Source organism: Vigna unguiculata, chromosome 7, assembly GCF_037176805.1.
Source record: "Vigna unguiculata cultivar grain cowpea cultivar isolate G323 ecotype 2 chromosome 7, ASM3717680v1, whole genome shotgun sequence".
In the NCBI taxonomy this organism is placed as follows: domain Eukaryota; kingdom Viridiplantae; phylum Streptophyta; class Magnoliopsida; order Fabales; family Fabaceae; genus Vigna; species Vigna unguiculata.
Window position 1 is genome coordinate 30,107,705 of NC_140798.1, and position 15,888 is coordinate 30,123,592.

The following is a 15,888-nucleotide window of genomic DNA, read 5'->3' on the forward strand; positions in this document are numbered from 1 at the left end:
AGAGATTTGGATGCAAAGTTAACCAGAATTCATTATGTTGAGAAATATGTTTTATCTTAATGAATATTTATGGCATATTAATTATGTTTTATATATGAAATTAGAAACCATGTTTTATCTTAAGAATTATATGTATTTAATAAACCGTACATGGTTGATCGATTTTGTAGGTATCTTAAATCTTCTATAATTCATAGATACACTTTAATAGATTATGATCAGCGTTTAATGGATCCAGTTAATCTGATATTCTTCTATCACTTATACACATTTTAATCGTCAATTGGACCAATTTGATTGAAAAATAAAGTTGACGTTATTTTAAAAATTTTAAAAGCTTGATTGAAAATTTTAATAATAATATAGAAACTAAATTAAATAATCTATACAAATATGGAGAAAAGAAAAGTAGTTCAGAAAAGAAGAAGATATTATGTTCCAAGTATTTGATAAAGAAAATATGACACATTAGAAAAAAGAATCTCTTTTTTTTTTTTTTTCCTGAGAGGAGAAATGCAGAAATTATTCCAAAGAAAGCAATGTAAAATTTGTGGTACCCCTATCTATTTTTGATACTGGAGACAAGGTTAAATCAGCCAACAGCATTTCTGAAAGATTATTATATTATATCAGAGCAATGATTGACAGAGGGAGGAGAAGTGATCAAATCTGGCACCTGTTCACACACTCACATGTCACTTAAGTAACAATTACGTCATTAATTACTCTATGTATCCCTCACCACACCAAATTATTATTTCTTAAAACTCGCAATCACATTGACCTCAGCGATTAAATAAACCGCTAATTTCATTCTTAAAATATGCTATTTCTATCAAACACTTTCTAAATTAATAAAATCAAACAAATAATTTCCAATAAGTGTCAATACTGAAAAAGATATATATAAATAAATTTAGAGATTAAATGAATAGATATGTTAAAGAGTGGCAAGGAATTGTTTTTTGTGTGTCGGCAAGAGGGAACCATAAAATTGATATTTTGTGGTTGACGGAGAAGATTAAGGAGAAAATGAGAGTGAGAATTGTTGATATTTTATAGTCCAGTGTCCTTGTTGTATGCGTGGAAAATTGTTTATTAATTGATATTAATTAATATAGTACATAAAATAAAAAAAGGAAAATGAAATGCGGAGCTGGCATTTTCCTTTATTGTAGTCGCATTCGACTACCTCCCCCTGTTTGTTTTATTGTTTCTAGTACTTGGTTGGCATTATATACGAAATACCACTTTCTTCTCTTCCTCTTCTTCTGTCCCTATGTTCTTCTTCCTCCGCTAGTTCTACCCTCTTCTTCACTCCACACTCTTCTTCCCTCTCACCTTCCTATTTCTCTTTCTCGGAGAGGGGAACACACCCATGAAGAGGCTAGTAAGTACGTTGTTAAGAAATTAGAAAAAAAAAAAAACAGATTTTTCATGGTGGGGTTGTTTTGTTTTCATTTATCTTCTACCCGTAAAAGAAAAAAACTTTTTTTTTTACCCAACACCCACAATTGATCTCGGTGATTGTTCTGGATTTTGCAGTGAGTTCCGAGGTTAAATTGTGGTTAATGCCTTGGGTTTTCGTAGTGAATTATGTCAACCCTTTGGTGTCAAGATCAATTCTCGAATCGAGAGGGATCTCGCCGAAGCGAATTTAGTGAATATTGGTCGGTGATTGATTGCGCCGTGGTTGATTGGTTGTGACATTGTTTTCGTGTCTCTGAAAAATGGGTCCAGAGATTTCGTTCATCAATGTTTATGGTCTATTGCTTTCTCCTATCCCATGCCTTTTAATAAACGTCTCTAGCTGGAATTTTTCTATTAATATCAACCCTATGCTAGTTTGAATTACATGTTTCAATTAGGTTTCTAATTATCCTGACTGTACCTATTAATTGACCTGCGTTTTTTCCTCGAACGTTTCTGAATGTTATATCTGGTTTAGTAAGCTTGCTTTAAATTTGTGTTGTTAATTGTTAGGTAGTTCCACAAATATTCCTGGTTTCTTTCCTTTTGAAAATGTGAATTGTTCGCACCTTTAATATCAAATTATGTCTTTTGTCCTTTGCTTCTGCAATTACTATTAGCTAGCAATCGCTTTGTTCTCTGGCCAGAAGGCAAAATCTCTTCAGGAGGAAGCCCAAATGGAGTATCTATGTTGCTCTTGAAGCTCTATTTTTTTTGGATGTTTTAATGACATTAATTTCATCATATTATGTCTTGATGTCCTCATTGCCTTTGTTATTGTTCTTACCCAATTAGCAGTGTGCTTTAAATTTTCTCCTTTTCTTTTTTTTCTTTTTAGGTAACTGTGCTTTTACTCATAGTATTAAGCACTGGTGTGGGAGGTCAAGATGATCATGGACCGTGTAAACAGAAAGTGTTGAATCCTAGGCCTCACAGTGTGTCGATCTTGGAGTTTGGGGCAGTTGGAGATGGAAAAACATTGAACACAGTTGCATTCCAAAATGCAGTTTTTTATGCCAAGTCATTTGCCGACAAAGGTGGTGCTCAATTATTTGTTCCATCTGGGAAATGGCTTACCGGAAGTTTTAACCTTACCAGCCACCTCACTCTCTTCCTTGAAAGAGGCGCAACCATCATTGCATCGCAGGTTTTAATCATTAACTTGAATTTTAGCCTCCATTTCATAGACAAAAACTAAGGGTTGCCTAATGCATTTGTTTCTTGCACTCTATCAAAATTGTCTCATGAAATTCAATCAGGGTGGGAAATTCGTGCACTCAGTATTTGGCAGCATTTTATATTTTCAATCAAATCTATGTTGCGCTTGTAAGGCTAATGTTATTCAAATTCTTACCAGTAGAGTGTTTTTATGTGTGTATCTAATAGCTCTGCTAAGAAAAACTCAGAAGGAGAAACAGAATAAAATCTTCAACACCATTCTTCTAACCTTGTTTAATCTTGTAATCCTGCTAGTCTTCTGGAGCATAAAAAGTGTACATGAAGTGATTTTTCTACAATCTGCAGACGGAAACTGCCAATATACAATGTTTACTGGAATGCCAATTCTGCTTACTCCAGAAAATTTTACACACGCCTTTTGTTTTGTATCATTTCAGGATTATGCACACTGGCCTGCAGTGGATCCCCTACCCTCGTATGGTCGGGGAATTGATGTTCCAGGTGGGAGATATAGCAGTTTGATTTATGGACGCAACTTAAGTGATGTGGTGATTACAGGCAGGGATATTCTTCCATTACAATATTGTTATTTCTCTTTTTGAAGTGTTCGTAGATTGATGAACATTCCTGTGCTATCATACTTAAATGGGTGAATTTAATAATTAATAATTGCAACAGGTGACAATGGAATTATTGATGGGCAGGGTTCTGTTTGGTGGGACCTAATCAGAACTCATTCCTTAAACCACAGCAGACCACATATTATAGAACTGGTTAATTCTGATGATATCGTAATCTCAAATTTGACCCTTTTAAACTCTCCTGCCTCGAGCATTCATCCAGTGTATTGCAGGTACAAGTGATTCATCATTGTGTCTCTGACCTATTTTTTAAATGGAACTGTTTTGTTTTACCTGAATCTTTTACTATGCATGCAGCAATGTCAGAATCCAAAACATAACAGCTCATGCACCACCCGAGTTCCCTTACACAAGTGGTATAGTTCCAGGTAAATTGATAAATTATTATGTGACTTCAGATTTTCTTATGTAATACACAACCCTCACATTTGAATCTTGAACTTTTAGTTGTCTAAAATTTTTAGTAAACTAGCCGTATGAGTTTTAAGAACAATTGAAGAAAGGTACCTTTCTCAACTATCATATCATATGTCGTGTATCCATTTTCTGATTTTGTTTATGCGATTCTAAGATATATTTCTCTATACTTTTATATTCCAAACGTGGTTTAGCATGTACATGGTTTTCTTGGAACCTGTCCTGTGAACTATTTTTTCTAGATGAAACTCATTAGTATTTGCTGCTTGCAGATTCTTCCGAGCACGTTTGCATTGACAACAGCAATATTAGCACCGGTCATGATGCAATTGTGCTGAAGAGTGGTTGGGATCAATATGGAGTTGCTTATGGCAAACCAACCACGAATGTCCACATCAAGGGTGTTTATCTGCAATCATCATCTGGTGCTGGCCTAGCATTTGGGAGCGAGATGTCCGGAGGCATATCTGGTATAACAGCTGAGCATCTCTATATTATAAACTCGACCATTGGCATTGAATTGAAGACAACTAGAGGTCGAGGTGGCTATATGAGAAACATCTCCATTTCTAGCACAACATTGGAAAATATTTACTTGGGTATTAGCATGACAGGATTCTCTGGGTCTCATCCCGATGACAAGTATGATCCTAATGCAGTTCCGGTCGTTGGTAATGTTACTTTTGAGAATGTGATTGGTGCAAATGTTGCTATTGCTGGGAATTTTTCAGGAATAGTTGATTCACCCTTCACTCCTATATTCCTTTCAAATGTGGTTTTTTCTACCGGTTCTGAGTCATTTTCTCCATGGTTTTGTTCTAATGTAAATGGAGTCTCTGAGGAGGTGTTTCCCGAGCCATGTCCTGACCTGCAGAACACGCTGTTAAACTTTTCGTCCATCTTTTCTTCTCTACATCCATCGTACAGTTATGTCTCAAGCGCATGAGAAACCATCTCTAAGAATCTAGTCATTCCTTTGATTCAACCTGTACATGAGACACAGCATTCATATTCCATCAGGAACTTCATTACAATTTTCCAATAAAAGCAAATTCTTGATGTAAAGATGTTCTTTCTCTTCAACATTTCAATGAACCTTCCTCTTGTCTGTGCATGAAATGTCCGTCTAGAGTGGTGTCAATTCTGAATATTCTATTTATGTACAGCCTCGATTTCTTCATTCATGTAAAAGAAATTTTTGATGTTGGTGTACAGCCCAAGACGCTACTCTCTTTCAACTCACCGTGTATAATATGGAGTGCTACATGGTTTTCTTGTTCATAGCAGGCCATTGTGAGGGTGTTGGTGTGCTGGTTTTGACAAAACTAAGGTTTTCTTTGCATAGTTCTCTTTATGTTAGACCACTGGATTAATCATATTTGTTCATTGTTTCTTGATATTGCATTCTTTTTGGATTGATAAAATTTAGAATAAATGATAACTTTCCAGTCTAAGTAGGGAGAGAAAAACCTTTGGGTCTAAGAAATGTTTACCATCAGATTTACATTTACACCACATTCTAAAGAGATTATTAGATTACAAAACCTTTTCTTTTACTTCCTGACATTATCAGCTTTGAATATTAAGATGAGACGACAAGTACTACAAATCCAAATGAACATGGTAGTGCACCAGAATTAAGGATGAAAGATTCTTGTCCTAGTGTCGGGTTAGTGGTTTTGATTCATCTCAAGCATTTTGCAATTGCTAGACAGCTATTCATTACTGAACCTATCATGGTGACAGTGGGAAGGTTATTACTAGTCACCACTAATTCCAGCCATCTGGGGAATCCATAAAAGAATTCACGTTAACTTTCTCTAGGAAGCAACATTAAATCCCATCTCCCCTGGAGTTATAAGTTATAAAGTGATTAATAGTAAAGTTGGAAACGAGGAAGAAAAATGTTATGAGTTCAACTTCTCCATTAACATTTGGAAGTTATAAAATTGATTTGGCGAGTTTGAAAAAGAGGGGAGAGAGAGGTTCTGATTCAACTTTCCCGTTATCAAAACATTAATAACTAATATTTGACCATAAAAGAAAAACATCTTCCATGTAAACATGGTGATCATTATCATAAAATCTACGTCACTTTCGAAGGATTGGTGTGATGGTAACAGAATAATGCTAAAATTTGTAGCTTGTAAGGGATCTCAACCTCTGATTGGATAGTGTTAATCTTTATCATAAAAATGCAAGTTACAACTGTGATGGGTTAGGACTGTGAACTCCCAACTACAGCCAAAGCCATGTGGGCAACCCTTTAAGCCGAATCTAAGCAAAGTTTGTCTATTACAAGAATCTTTTAAAGATTGTTTGATCCAACCATTTTTGTTGAAGATGTAAGTGAAAAGATGAAGCAAAATAAAAGCGATAGAATATAAGTGCCTTCCACTTTGTCTGCAACCCAACCTATGTTTTCTGTTTCCACTTTGTTTAATCGGGTGGGACATGCTCTGCCATCTAATTTCTGCAACATTGCTGCTAAAAGAAACCAAAGACACCTCCAATGAAAGAGATACTTCTGTGCCTAAATTGTAATTTTATTTTATATTTCTTCATGTTATTTACGACCTTTTCATTAATCTTAATAATAAATTAACATAATGTTGATCCAAGTAAATATAAGCTCAAATTTCGTAATAATGTCTCACATTTTAATCAGATACACAAATATATGGTTAGAGAGAAATATATTCATTTTTTTTGAACCAAGATGATAAATAGTCATATACTTGAATTTTATAGTTATTTACACTTTTTTTTTACTTGAAATGGTTATTTTAATCAAATATGATGTCGATCTAACTGTTAAAGAAGATGAAGTTTAATATTTTATCTCTTTGAATATAAGATTTAAAATTTATAGTTTTTTGTTTTTTAGAAAAAGAGGAAGAAATGGACTTCGTTCAAAACTCTTCGAAGGATGAAACTAAACTTATTGTTAAAGCAATTTTGAATTTCAAAGTTAAATTTATGATTCTTAATTGTAAATTTGGACGGAGTATAAGAATTTTAAAGACTAAACGTCAGCAGGATTACTGTGAATTTTCTGAGATTGAACGTGAGAAGTTTAATTTGACTTGAATAAGCTAATTTAAAAGTGATTCTTTAATTCGTGAAGGTATTCATATATGTGGGACTGAAACCTACATTTTGAAGAAAAAAAGAAATTTGAACTTATATAAAAAAGCACAAAAAAGTAATTTGAGACATAAGAAAACAAAATTATTTTGATTCAAATTATAATCGATTATAATTGACCATCACTATCAAAATGATAAGAATAGATTCCAAAAAGATAAATATAAATAAATAAAAAAACTTAAGAGAACAACAGTTCAAAGAGATAATAAAGATTTGAAAATAAATAACTGATGGTTAATATTTTAATTTATATGCTTGAATTGTAAATCTGATTTCTTTTTGAAATGATAATTTCTTTTAAAGGAAAATTAGTCATATAATATTTCCATCACACAAAGTATATACGGGTAGTTCAGCACGGTTACTCAATTCAAAATTCATTGTTCAATATCTCTTACATGAAATAAATAAAAGAATTTAAATGTGTTTTTAAAAATTCATTTTGTATAACTTTTTTTCATTTACATCTATAATAACTAATACAGGGTACTATTTTTGGTAACTACTTGATAGCTTTTTTTTTTATATCTTTCACCATCCATTTTACCCTTATCAACATAAACTACCTTATTAATCATTTTACCTTTAAATCTTATAACTATTTTTTATAATTATTTTTTAGGACATACTTTTTATATATTTAATAAAATTTTTCATTTTAATAATAATTATAAATTTTTATTTATTTATTATGATAAGATAAAAGTACACACACATGTATTACAATACCATTTTTGAAAGGTTAAATTAAACTCAATGTCCACTTCCTAGCACATTTATTTTCACTAGTTACAATTTAATGATAATACAAATATGAGTTAAAGTTTTAAAAAAACAAAATAATTAGAACCAAATGTCTTTGCTAATATAAAAACAGTAATAGTAACCTATTTGAAAATATTCCTAAACAATGTTTTGGAAGAGAAAGAAATATTGCATGAGAATGTTGTTATTGCGAGTACAATGTACATACATTGTAAGCATACATTCAAACACCTTTAAAGTAGTGCTCTACATTACATACAATATCTCCTCTTCTATACAAATCAAAAAATTTCATAATTATTCTTCCTTCTTTAAAACAATTTAAAGAACGATGCAAACTTTGCAATAACTAAAGACATCTACTAAGGAATAATTTAGTTCAAAGTTGAAAGTATATATTGATAAATATGAATGGAATGCACGAGTCGTAATATTTACAGAATTTTTTATATTATTTATCTATCATTCATTTAAAATACTATATGTTTGATATATTATTTTTTGGATTAAATATGTTTTTGGTCCCTCAAGTTTCAGCAAAATTTGGAATTAGTCCCTCATCAAAACTATTGACCAATTTAGTCCTTCATCTTTCAAAATGCATGAATCTAGTTCTTTTAAGCAAATTTTGTTAAGTTTATCTGACGTTTCAAGTGCATTTCATGATAGTATTTAAGTTACTGTTTGACACATTTTTGCTTCAATGTTAACTTAAATACTATCATGAAATGCACTTGAAACGTCACATAAACTTAACAAAATTTGGTTAAAAGGACTAAATTCACTCATTTTGAAAGATGAAGGACTAAATTGGTATAAAGTTTTGATGAGAGACTAATTCCAAAATTCGCTAAAACTTGAGGGACCAAAAACATATTTAACCCTTATTTTTTTAACATATTTCAAAATATTAAAATTAATGTATTTTAAATATATAAAATAATTATTAAAAATTTAACTATGAGTTTAAATCTAAATAAATATAAAAAAGTAAGTACATATAATTTCATTATGTTAAAATTTTAAATGACAAAAAATATCACTTATATAGATTCAAGTCATTTCTCACTGTTGATGTTTATGTATGTCCTAAAAAAAAGAGTACAAATTTGATTCTAAATTCCAGTATTATACAGATATTGTTAGATTATATTTATAATTGTTTGGGACAAAAATATCTAAGTGCAAGATTTGCCAAACACATACACACAAAACAAATAACATGGCCCCACAACACTACCGGGCTAGGCTTTTATTATGCCTTCGGGTCTGTTCCAGATGAAAAAATAACTACGTTTTTACTTCTAATATCAATTGATTTTATTCTATCTGATTTCGTTATTAGTAAAAAAAGTTCAATTAAGTCTCTTAATTATAAAAATTACAGTAATGAGACTGCTTTTTACCCAATTAACAATAAAATAAATTATGAATATTATCAAATTAATTTAAGCATGATATAATTCATAACCAATGCATAATAGCAATTTGTAGAAGTAACTATATCAATTTAAATACATAAATGGATCACAAATTACATTTAAAAAAAAAGTGAGGGATTTAAGTCTGTCAGAACGTTTAAAAAATTACATTGGTACATTTTTTAAAAGGTTTTGATCATAAAGATAAGAATGTAACAATGTAATTTTTGAAAGGTTCTGGCATTGTTACATTTTGAAATAACATTCTTATTTAATACACCATGTCCTAAATTTTATGTCATACATATTCTACTTAGAAAATCTTATAAAACCCATATATTTAACTTAAAATACTTTTAAGAAGTTAATTAAAATAAAATAAGTTGCTTTGATGCTTCAAATTAACTTTTATGTGAAGCTTTCTTTATCATACTCTCTGTTTTTCTACTTATCGTATTTTCTCCTGCTATGTTATTTTTTCATATTATCTCTCTTTATATTCTATAACAATCCACTACTCTAGAATTATAATAAAAAGTAAAAAGAAATCTAATAAGATTGTGTTTTGTTTTTTCAAATTTTAAAATAAAAATTTTCTAACACAGAAAAAATAAATTCACGTTTCATCATGTTATATATACATGAGTCAAGAAGAGGACAGAAATAGAAGAAAATTCAAGAGGAGTACAACTTTAGCCTTTATGAGAAAAGGGCAACCAAAACAAGAAAAAAAAAATAGACTTTACAAATCAGATCATTGTTGCAATCTTGACCATTGCAATGGTTTGGAATTTTTACATCACCTAAAAACTACAGTGTAAGATGAAAAAAAAAACGTCATGGATCCCAATGGTAGAAGCAATGGGCATTATTGCCTCCATTATCTGTGTAAATACAACTTACAAAACTTACAAGCATAAACCCAACCAAAAGTTATTGCAAAAGCTCTCCATCTAAAAAATTGAAAGAAACAAAAAATCACTCTTATAATAATGTCCAATATAATAACATGCTTACTTTTTACTACTAGTTTTGCGTTTCATGTCCACTGGAGCTGGATGTCTTCCTGTTCGATGTAGCACACCATTTGGTTGTTTTCGTGAAGGTGAAGGACCAAGAGAAGAATTATTCTTGCTGCAAAAATTGCATCAGTTAAGTTATCACCATGCATGTTTCTTTCATCTTAATCTAAACAAAGAAGAAAAGCTACAGAAAAACTGTTTAGAATAAAGAAGCATTACCTCAATATGGGGCTATTTGTTGGCTTAGAGACAGGTCTACTAGCCTTTGATCCATTACCATTGGCTATGGTGGTAACCTTGGAATGATTAAATTGCCAAAGCAAATCAGGCTCCGAGGAATCAGTGGTTGTATCATCAAGATCATCCATGTCATCTGAACCAGCACTCTTAAATTGGTTGTGCCCCACGAACATGTTGTAGGATCCATCTGAGTACATTTTAGAAGAATCTTGGAGATATTTCTGATAAAACACCTCGGATAAGTTCCCACCGTCTGCTTCCCAACAGCCTAAGATGTTGTCAGTTTTGTTTGCATCTTGCTTGTTTACCATGACTTTATCAACCCACTCTCCTGAACCAGTTTCTCTGTCATCTTCCCGGTAGTTCTGTCCAGGGTTGTTCACTGGTGGCCACGGTGGTGAATTCGTAGACATCTCATCAAAATCATAGCTTTGACTTTTTTGTCTCAATGGGGTATTACTGTGAAGCTGCAGGATCAATGTTCAACGAACGATAAGTAAATTGATTGTTCATTCAGATTCATCAATGGTGAATTCGTAGACATCTCTTTGTATACTTTTATTGATTAAAAAACATGTTCTTGTCCAGAAACATCTCAGGATTTATGCTCTAAAATTTAAATGAATTGTTTTTTTTTTCCTACATACAAAACCATTCTTTCAAAGTATACATACCTCTATGTTTCCGACATCAAGCATTGGTTGCCGGCATCCTAGGCGATCATTCACAATATCTACTCCCCGTTGGTTTGCATGATAAGGCGATGACTCACTAGCCATTGTCCTATATTTTTCAGAACTTCCAGACAGAGAATGCTGAGATTCACCATCCCTTCGTGCCAATGCTGCTCTGAGGCTCGCTATCTGAAACATTATTCATAAATTTAGCTTAACTAAAGTGCTAAAACTTTCTAAGATTATTCTGAAGACCTACAGCAGAGAAATTTGAATATGAACCTGTTCTTTGAGCTCTTTGACATCTGCCCCATCCTTGTTTACTCGAGCAGCACCAAGTTCAACAGTGGCAACTCTTTCTGCAAACTTCAAGGTGCTAATTGTTTCTCCAACAGCATCAACCTCTGGACTGATGTGAACAAACATAAGTGTCTTGGCCTGTCCCCCTGAAGTAAAACGCCACCAACGTAATGAGATAATCAAATTGGAGAAAATTGAGCATCCAAGAATAGAAAAGTGTACAGAAAAGCTTAAACCTTACCAAGTGAATCTTGGAGTAGCTGTGTGAGCTTGCTATTTCTATAAGGAACATGTTGGTTCCTCTGAGCAAGGGAAGCAATGACATCACCCAAAGCTGAAAGAGATTTGTTAATATGCTGAGCCTCTTTCAATCTGTCTCCTGTGGCCTCAGATTTGTCAACTCTCTCACTTCCTGCTAAGTCAACCAGATGCATGCATCCACGTAGAATAGTTCCAGACGTTAAATCTCTTCCTTGAACATGAACAGTCAAGCAACTGCCAATATGATAATTAAGAAGTCAATAAAAACACTAAATAAACAAGAGTGGACGACAGGACAATGAATAGGATATACCTGTGTGATCTGCTACTACGGTCATTAAGGGCTGTAGCCCCAACTGCACGATTCCTTTGGCCAAGGTTCAATAGTTCAATAACATCTCTTGTTGATGATACTGGAACTAGGCATGCATCTGGTACACTGAGCCCTCGATGAGAATTACTACGAATCTCCAACGTGATAAATGGTTAAGGGAAAATGCATCATTAGTATAATGGTTGTTTTCATCCTATGCTTAACTAACCCCATATAAAAAATATTCAAAACAGAAAAGGCAATTACACATGTATACTTTCTCATTTTAAGTTAACAACTAAAAGGATATCTTTTGTTTGATCCATCAGTAACCAATAGATCTCTGACTTGCTCATTGTAAATCTCAATCATTTGAACAGACACATCATAGCAAAAAGTGTCTCTTCTTTGATCTGCGGTAAGAAATAAATCACTTAGGGCCCTGTAATTTACACCTTGGCTTTTCTCTGTGATCTCTTTCGGTCCAGTCTACGAGAAAAAAACATAAATAAGAAAAGTGTCATTAAAACTTCAAGTATTTTTAGGTGACAACTGACAACTAAAAGTAACTTACCATTGTGTAAGTTTTTCCGGATCCTGTTTGACCATAAGCAAATATGCAAACATTGTAACCATCAAGAACAGACCTAATGAGTGGCTGCATATCAGAGAAGACCTCCGCTGAACGCAAGACATACATTTTTATCAATATTTACTTAGACATAGTGATCCTGAGATAACTGAAATTCAAAACCAAACCAACCTTGGGACGCAGCTGGTCCAAATACTTTGTTGAAGTTGAAGGATCTGCGCCCTTTCCCATTCTTTGAAGGGATACTAATTGTGATAGATCCATCTTCTATATTATCCACCGTGCTCGAATAAATTGGTTGTGCAGATAAGAAGGGTCTTACTCGACAGTACACCCTAATACTTCCTGATTAAACAAAATCAACCATCTTAGTTTTATCGAGACAAATATAAGTCGTAATAATCTTAAAGAAGCTCGTCAATCAGCGTGATTTACCCTTCAGATCCTGGACTTGATTGTATAGTTTGCGATTTTCTTCAAGTACTCTATGATATCCAGAAGCAGCATGAGCTAAGCCATGAACGTGCTTGCCTATACAGAGAAATGGAAAATCAAAAAAGATGCAGCACCTTATTCACCAATGATAATGCACATTATATAGGAATGAAACAATATAGAAAAGAAATTAATCAGAAGCATAATATTACCTAGATTGGAGAACTCTTCGTGAAACTTGATTTGCAGGAACTGCATACCAGCTTTGGTGGTTTGAATTGTATTCTTTAGGTCCTTAAAAATACACAGAAGGCATTATTTTACTTATAAATAAAAAAATCGCTAAGTTAAAAGAGATTAGTATTATCTTAGCTCCTCCCTACTTGAATATCTTTTTGCTGTTGATCAAAGAGCACTTGCTGATTCAAAAGTCGCCTTTTTGATTCCTCATCCTCAACAAGGGTTTTATGGAGGAATCCTTCTTTCTTTGTTACTGAGGGAATCTTGTTATCCATCTAGTCAATTAAAAAACTGGGTAAGTATGAGCGTTTTCAAATTTGACGAAGGTTTTCGAATATGTTAAGCTCGGGATCAGTATTATTACCTTTTTATCTGCCATAACAAACTTTGATACAGATCCATTGCCTTGGGACACAGCACCTCTTAAAATTTTAGTCTGTGAATTAAAATATTAATAAATAACCAAGAACACAGCTTGTCAAAATGATTAACCAACAAGTTTTTCTTTCCTAATAATGGACCCATTTTCTGTACAGAAACTTACCCACCATCACCAGAAAACAATGACAATATACATTAATAAGGTGAATATTGTACCTGTTCTCCCTGGCTAGCAATGCGATGTTCAAACTCCTCCACTACCTTGTTTAGGACTGATTCAACTAACTGTTCCATGGAGAAGACAATATAATTTAAAGCAAGCAATCTCAAAAGCTCTCTTGCATTACAGATGACAAGATTGAAATTCGGGAATGCAAGACTAGATGATAAACATCCGTAGAGTTATTAAATGCATAAATAAAACTATCTTGTGAAATCTTAGCCCCTTACCAGTGGAACTTCTTCGGGCTTCTTATCTAATAGTACTGCACGAACAAGCATACTCAAAGAATGAGGCCCGGACTGCATGTGTACAAATGAAAACAAAAATTCATTTAGTTATTATTTCTGTTCAACTATACAAATCCAGAGAACAGGCCATGGCCAAAAATAAAGCTTACCAACCATTTTATTAGACTCAGTATCAGATGTAAGAGCATTCATGGATTTTTCATTGATGGATGAGTTCCTCGACAAAGAATTAGTAAATGGCTCAGAGTTTTTTCTCACAAAAGATTTTGCAGAGACTGTGGGTTTGACAGTTCCACCAAATTTCCACACACCATTACTCCCAGTTTGTTTCCAGTCACTATAGGACTTAAGTGCTAAGACGCTGTTCACAATCCTGGCTGGTTTTCCTCCCTGAAATACAAATCGATAATTTAGCAGAAAACCAACACGAAACCTTATCAAACTTCCAATTTCCAATGTACTCGACGTTGCTAAGTGCCAAGGAATTATCTGTTGTTATATGCGTCATTAAAAATTCAGTTCACGTTGACACATTTGTCACTCAAAATTTTGAAACTAAAATACGTATGTGGTACTGTACATACTTGTTCAAGGTCAGATGACTCAAAGGTAGGAATTCCAATTTCATGCACAGCCACCAGAAAGTTCCTCACGTTTTCAAAATACTGATATGCCGATAAGGGTGCCCCATCAGGGATCAGTGCAGAATTAAGAGGACTCTCCACAACCTTTAAGAGTAATACAGAGTTTACATTAGCAAATAATGGAGAACTTATAACCGAGTATAAAAAATTTAAGACCATGCTCACCTTCGGTACAGCACCAGGTTGAACCTTGTTAAGGACGTTACAGAGAATGATTCCACTTCTCAAACCAAGCCTAAACTCTTCCTCAGAGGGCTCTGCTGGCAAATCTTTAGCTGCAACAACTCCAACCATTTTCCTCAGCCACCCTGCTGCTTCATACCTTCTGAAAGCTGCATTTCAAATATTTTCAATCTCAGGATAACTATTTTACAAGAAACTAGCACGAATCAAGCCGTTTAACCTTCAGTAAAAGCAAAACTATCATAGCAAAAAAGGATTATAATTAAACAAATTCATGGAAAAATATGACAACTAGACCTGGAACAATCAAACACTACAACGAAATGCAACGAATCCGGAATTCGAGAAAATAACGGGAAATTACCAGCTTCTTCTGCTTTTCTAGATTCCAAATCAAGATCTTTGAGGCGAGTACCATGCTGTTGAAGCACATCTTCCACCACGGATGCCACTGAAAACGACAATGCCGCCATAACAAACAACACCACACACCAACCGAGCCTTAAGCTAATCTCTTTATCTCCCACCAGAGACTATGCTCAGCAATTCAACTCATCAACATTGTGCTCACCAGAAGCTGGATTCCACAGCACCCGAAAAGAAAAGAAAAATAATATCGATGAGTAACTACAGAGAAGCAATGCAGGGATATAACAAAAGTTGAGTCTCTTCTCTCTCACTCGCTCTCTTTATGTCTCTCTGATTTTAACACTTGATGATGATGATGATGATGGTGTTGAGTGTTGCTGAGGTTTCTTTGTTACCAATTCAAACACACAGAGATTCTCAATTTGACCTTTTGCTTTTTCTCTTTCTCTGTACAGATACAAAGTGGTACTCAAACAACTCAAATGCTTCTTCCTCTCTCTTTCTTTCTGTATCCACTTTATACCCTCCACCACCACTCTGTTGCTTCTCACCTTCCCATGCCTCAACTCCGAACCTCTCTATCTTCCGAACCTACACGTTCCTATGTTTTAAACTTTAATAAACACGTATTAATGTTTTGTTTTGTTTCCTAACACCGTTCTGATTTCCATCATCTTTTCTTTCACTTCATCCCAAGGCGCGTGCACTTCAACCTAGGAA

At 33.6% G+C, this 15,888-nt stretch overlaps 2 protein-coding genes across 5 annotated transcripts; one reads left to right on the forward strand and one right to left on the reverse strand.

The window, feature by feature from the left end:
* The first annotated feature begins 1,204 nt into the window (after nucleotides 1-1,204).
* LOC114191626 (putative polygalacturonase) lies at nucleotides 1,205-5,104 on the forward strand. Of its 3 annotated transcripts, none has more exons than XM_085675430.1 (7): nucleotides 1,255-1,390; nucleotides 1,546-1,764; nucleotides 2,309-2,617; nucleotides 3,087-3,207; nucleotides 3,328-3,502; nucleotides 3,588-3,658; nucleotides 3,980-5,104. In XM_085675430.1, exons 2-7 carry the CDS (start codon nucleotides 1,756-1,758, stop codon nucleotides 4,651-4,653), a joined length of 1,359 nt encoding a protein of 452 aa, XP_085531556.1. In that variant the 5' UTR covers nucleotides 1,255-1,390; nucleotides 1,546-1,755; the 3' UTR covers nucleotides 4,654-5,104. The 3 variants fall into 3 exon arrangements, with proteins under 3 accessions (XP_027936724.2, XP_085531556.1, XP_027936725.2); XM_028080924.2 differs by having other exon boundaries at nucleotides 1,259-1,394; XM_028080923.2 differs by lacking the exon at nucleotides 1,546-1,764 and having other exon boundaries at nucleotides 1,205-1,390.
* A 4,613-nt stretch (nucleotides 5,105-9,717) lies between these two features.
* On the reverse strand, nucleotides 9,718-15,661 carry LOC114192420 (kinesin-like protein KIN-14I). Of its 2 annotated transcripts, XM_028082136.2 has the most exons (20): nucleotides 15,480-15,661; nucleotides 15,164-15,376; nucleotides 14,782-14,948; nucleotides 14,557-14,700; nucleotides 14,126-14,362; nucleotides 13,952-14,023; nucleotides 13,718-13,786; nucleotides 13,485-13,556; nucleotides 13,264-13,395; nucleotides 13,093-13,174; nucleotides 12,881-12,976; nucleotides 12,617-12,790; nucleotides 12,428-12,534; nucleotides 12,164-12,342; nucleotides 11,854-12,015; nucleotides 11,521-11,774; nucleotides 11,262-11,425; nucleotides 10,980-11,168; nucleotides 10,285-10,772; nucleotides 9,718-10,177 (listed from the first exon to the last, which is right to left on the reverse strand). In XM_028082136.2, the coding sequence occupies exons 2-20, from the start codon at nucleotides 15,270-15,272 to the stop codon at nucleotides 10,057-10,059; spliced, it is 3,018 nt and encodes a 1,005-aa protein (XP_027937937.2). In that variant the 5' UTR covers nucleotides 15,273-15,376; nucleotides 15,480-15,661; the 3' UTR covers nucleotides 9,718-10,056. The 2 variants fall into 2 exon arrangements, with proteins under 2 accessions (XP_027937937.2, XP_027937936.2); XM_028082135.2 differs by having other exon boundaries at nucleotides 15,164-15,658.
* Nucleotides 15,662-15,888: the final 227 nt, after the last annotated feature.

Bases quoted from the DNA above. Each gene is read 5' to 3' on its own strand.
- LOC114192420 (XM_028082136.2), bottom strand. From the start codon at position 15,272: ATGGCGGCATTGTCGTTTTCAGTGGCATCCGTGGTGGAAGATGTGCTT. The intron at 13,557-13,717 runs GTACAATATTCA...TTTAATTCACAG, and splicing joins TTGCTAGCCAGGGAGAACAG to ACTAAAATTTTAAGAGGTGC. The intron at 11,426-11,520 runs GTAAGGTTTAAG...GTTTTACTTCAG, and splicing joins GCTACTCCAAGATTCACTTG to GGGGACAGGCCAAGACACTT.
- LOC114191626 (XM_028080923.2), top strand. The intron at 3,208-3,327 runs GCAGGGATATTC...TAATTGCAACAG, and splicing joins AAGTGATGTGGTGATTACAG to GTGACAATGGAATTATTGAT. The intron at 3,503-3,587 runs GTACAAGTGATT...CTATGCATGCAG, and splicing joins ATTCATCCAGTGTATTGCAG to CAATGTCAGAATCCAAAACA.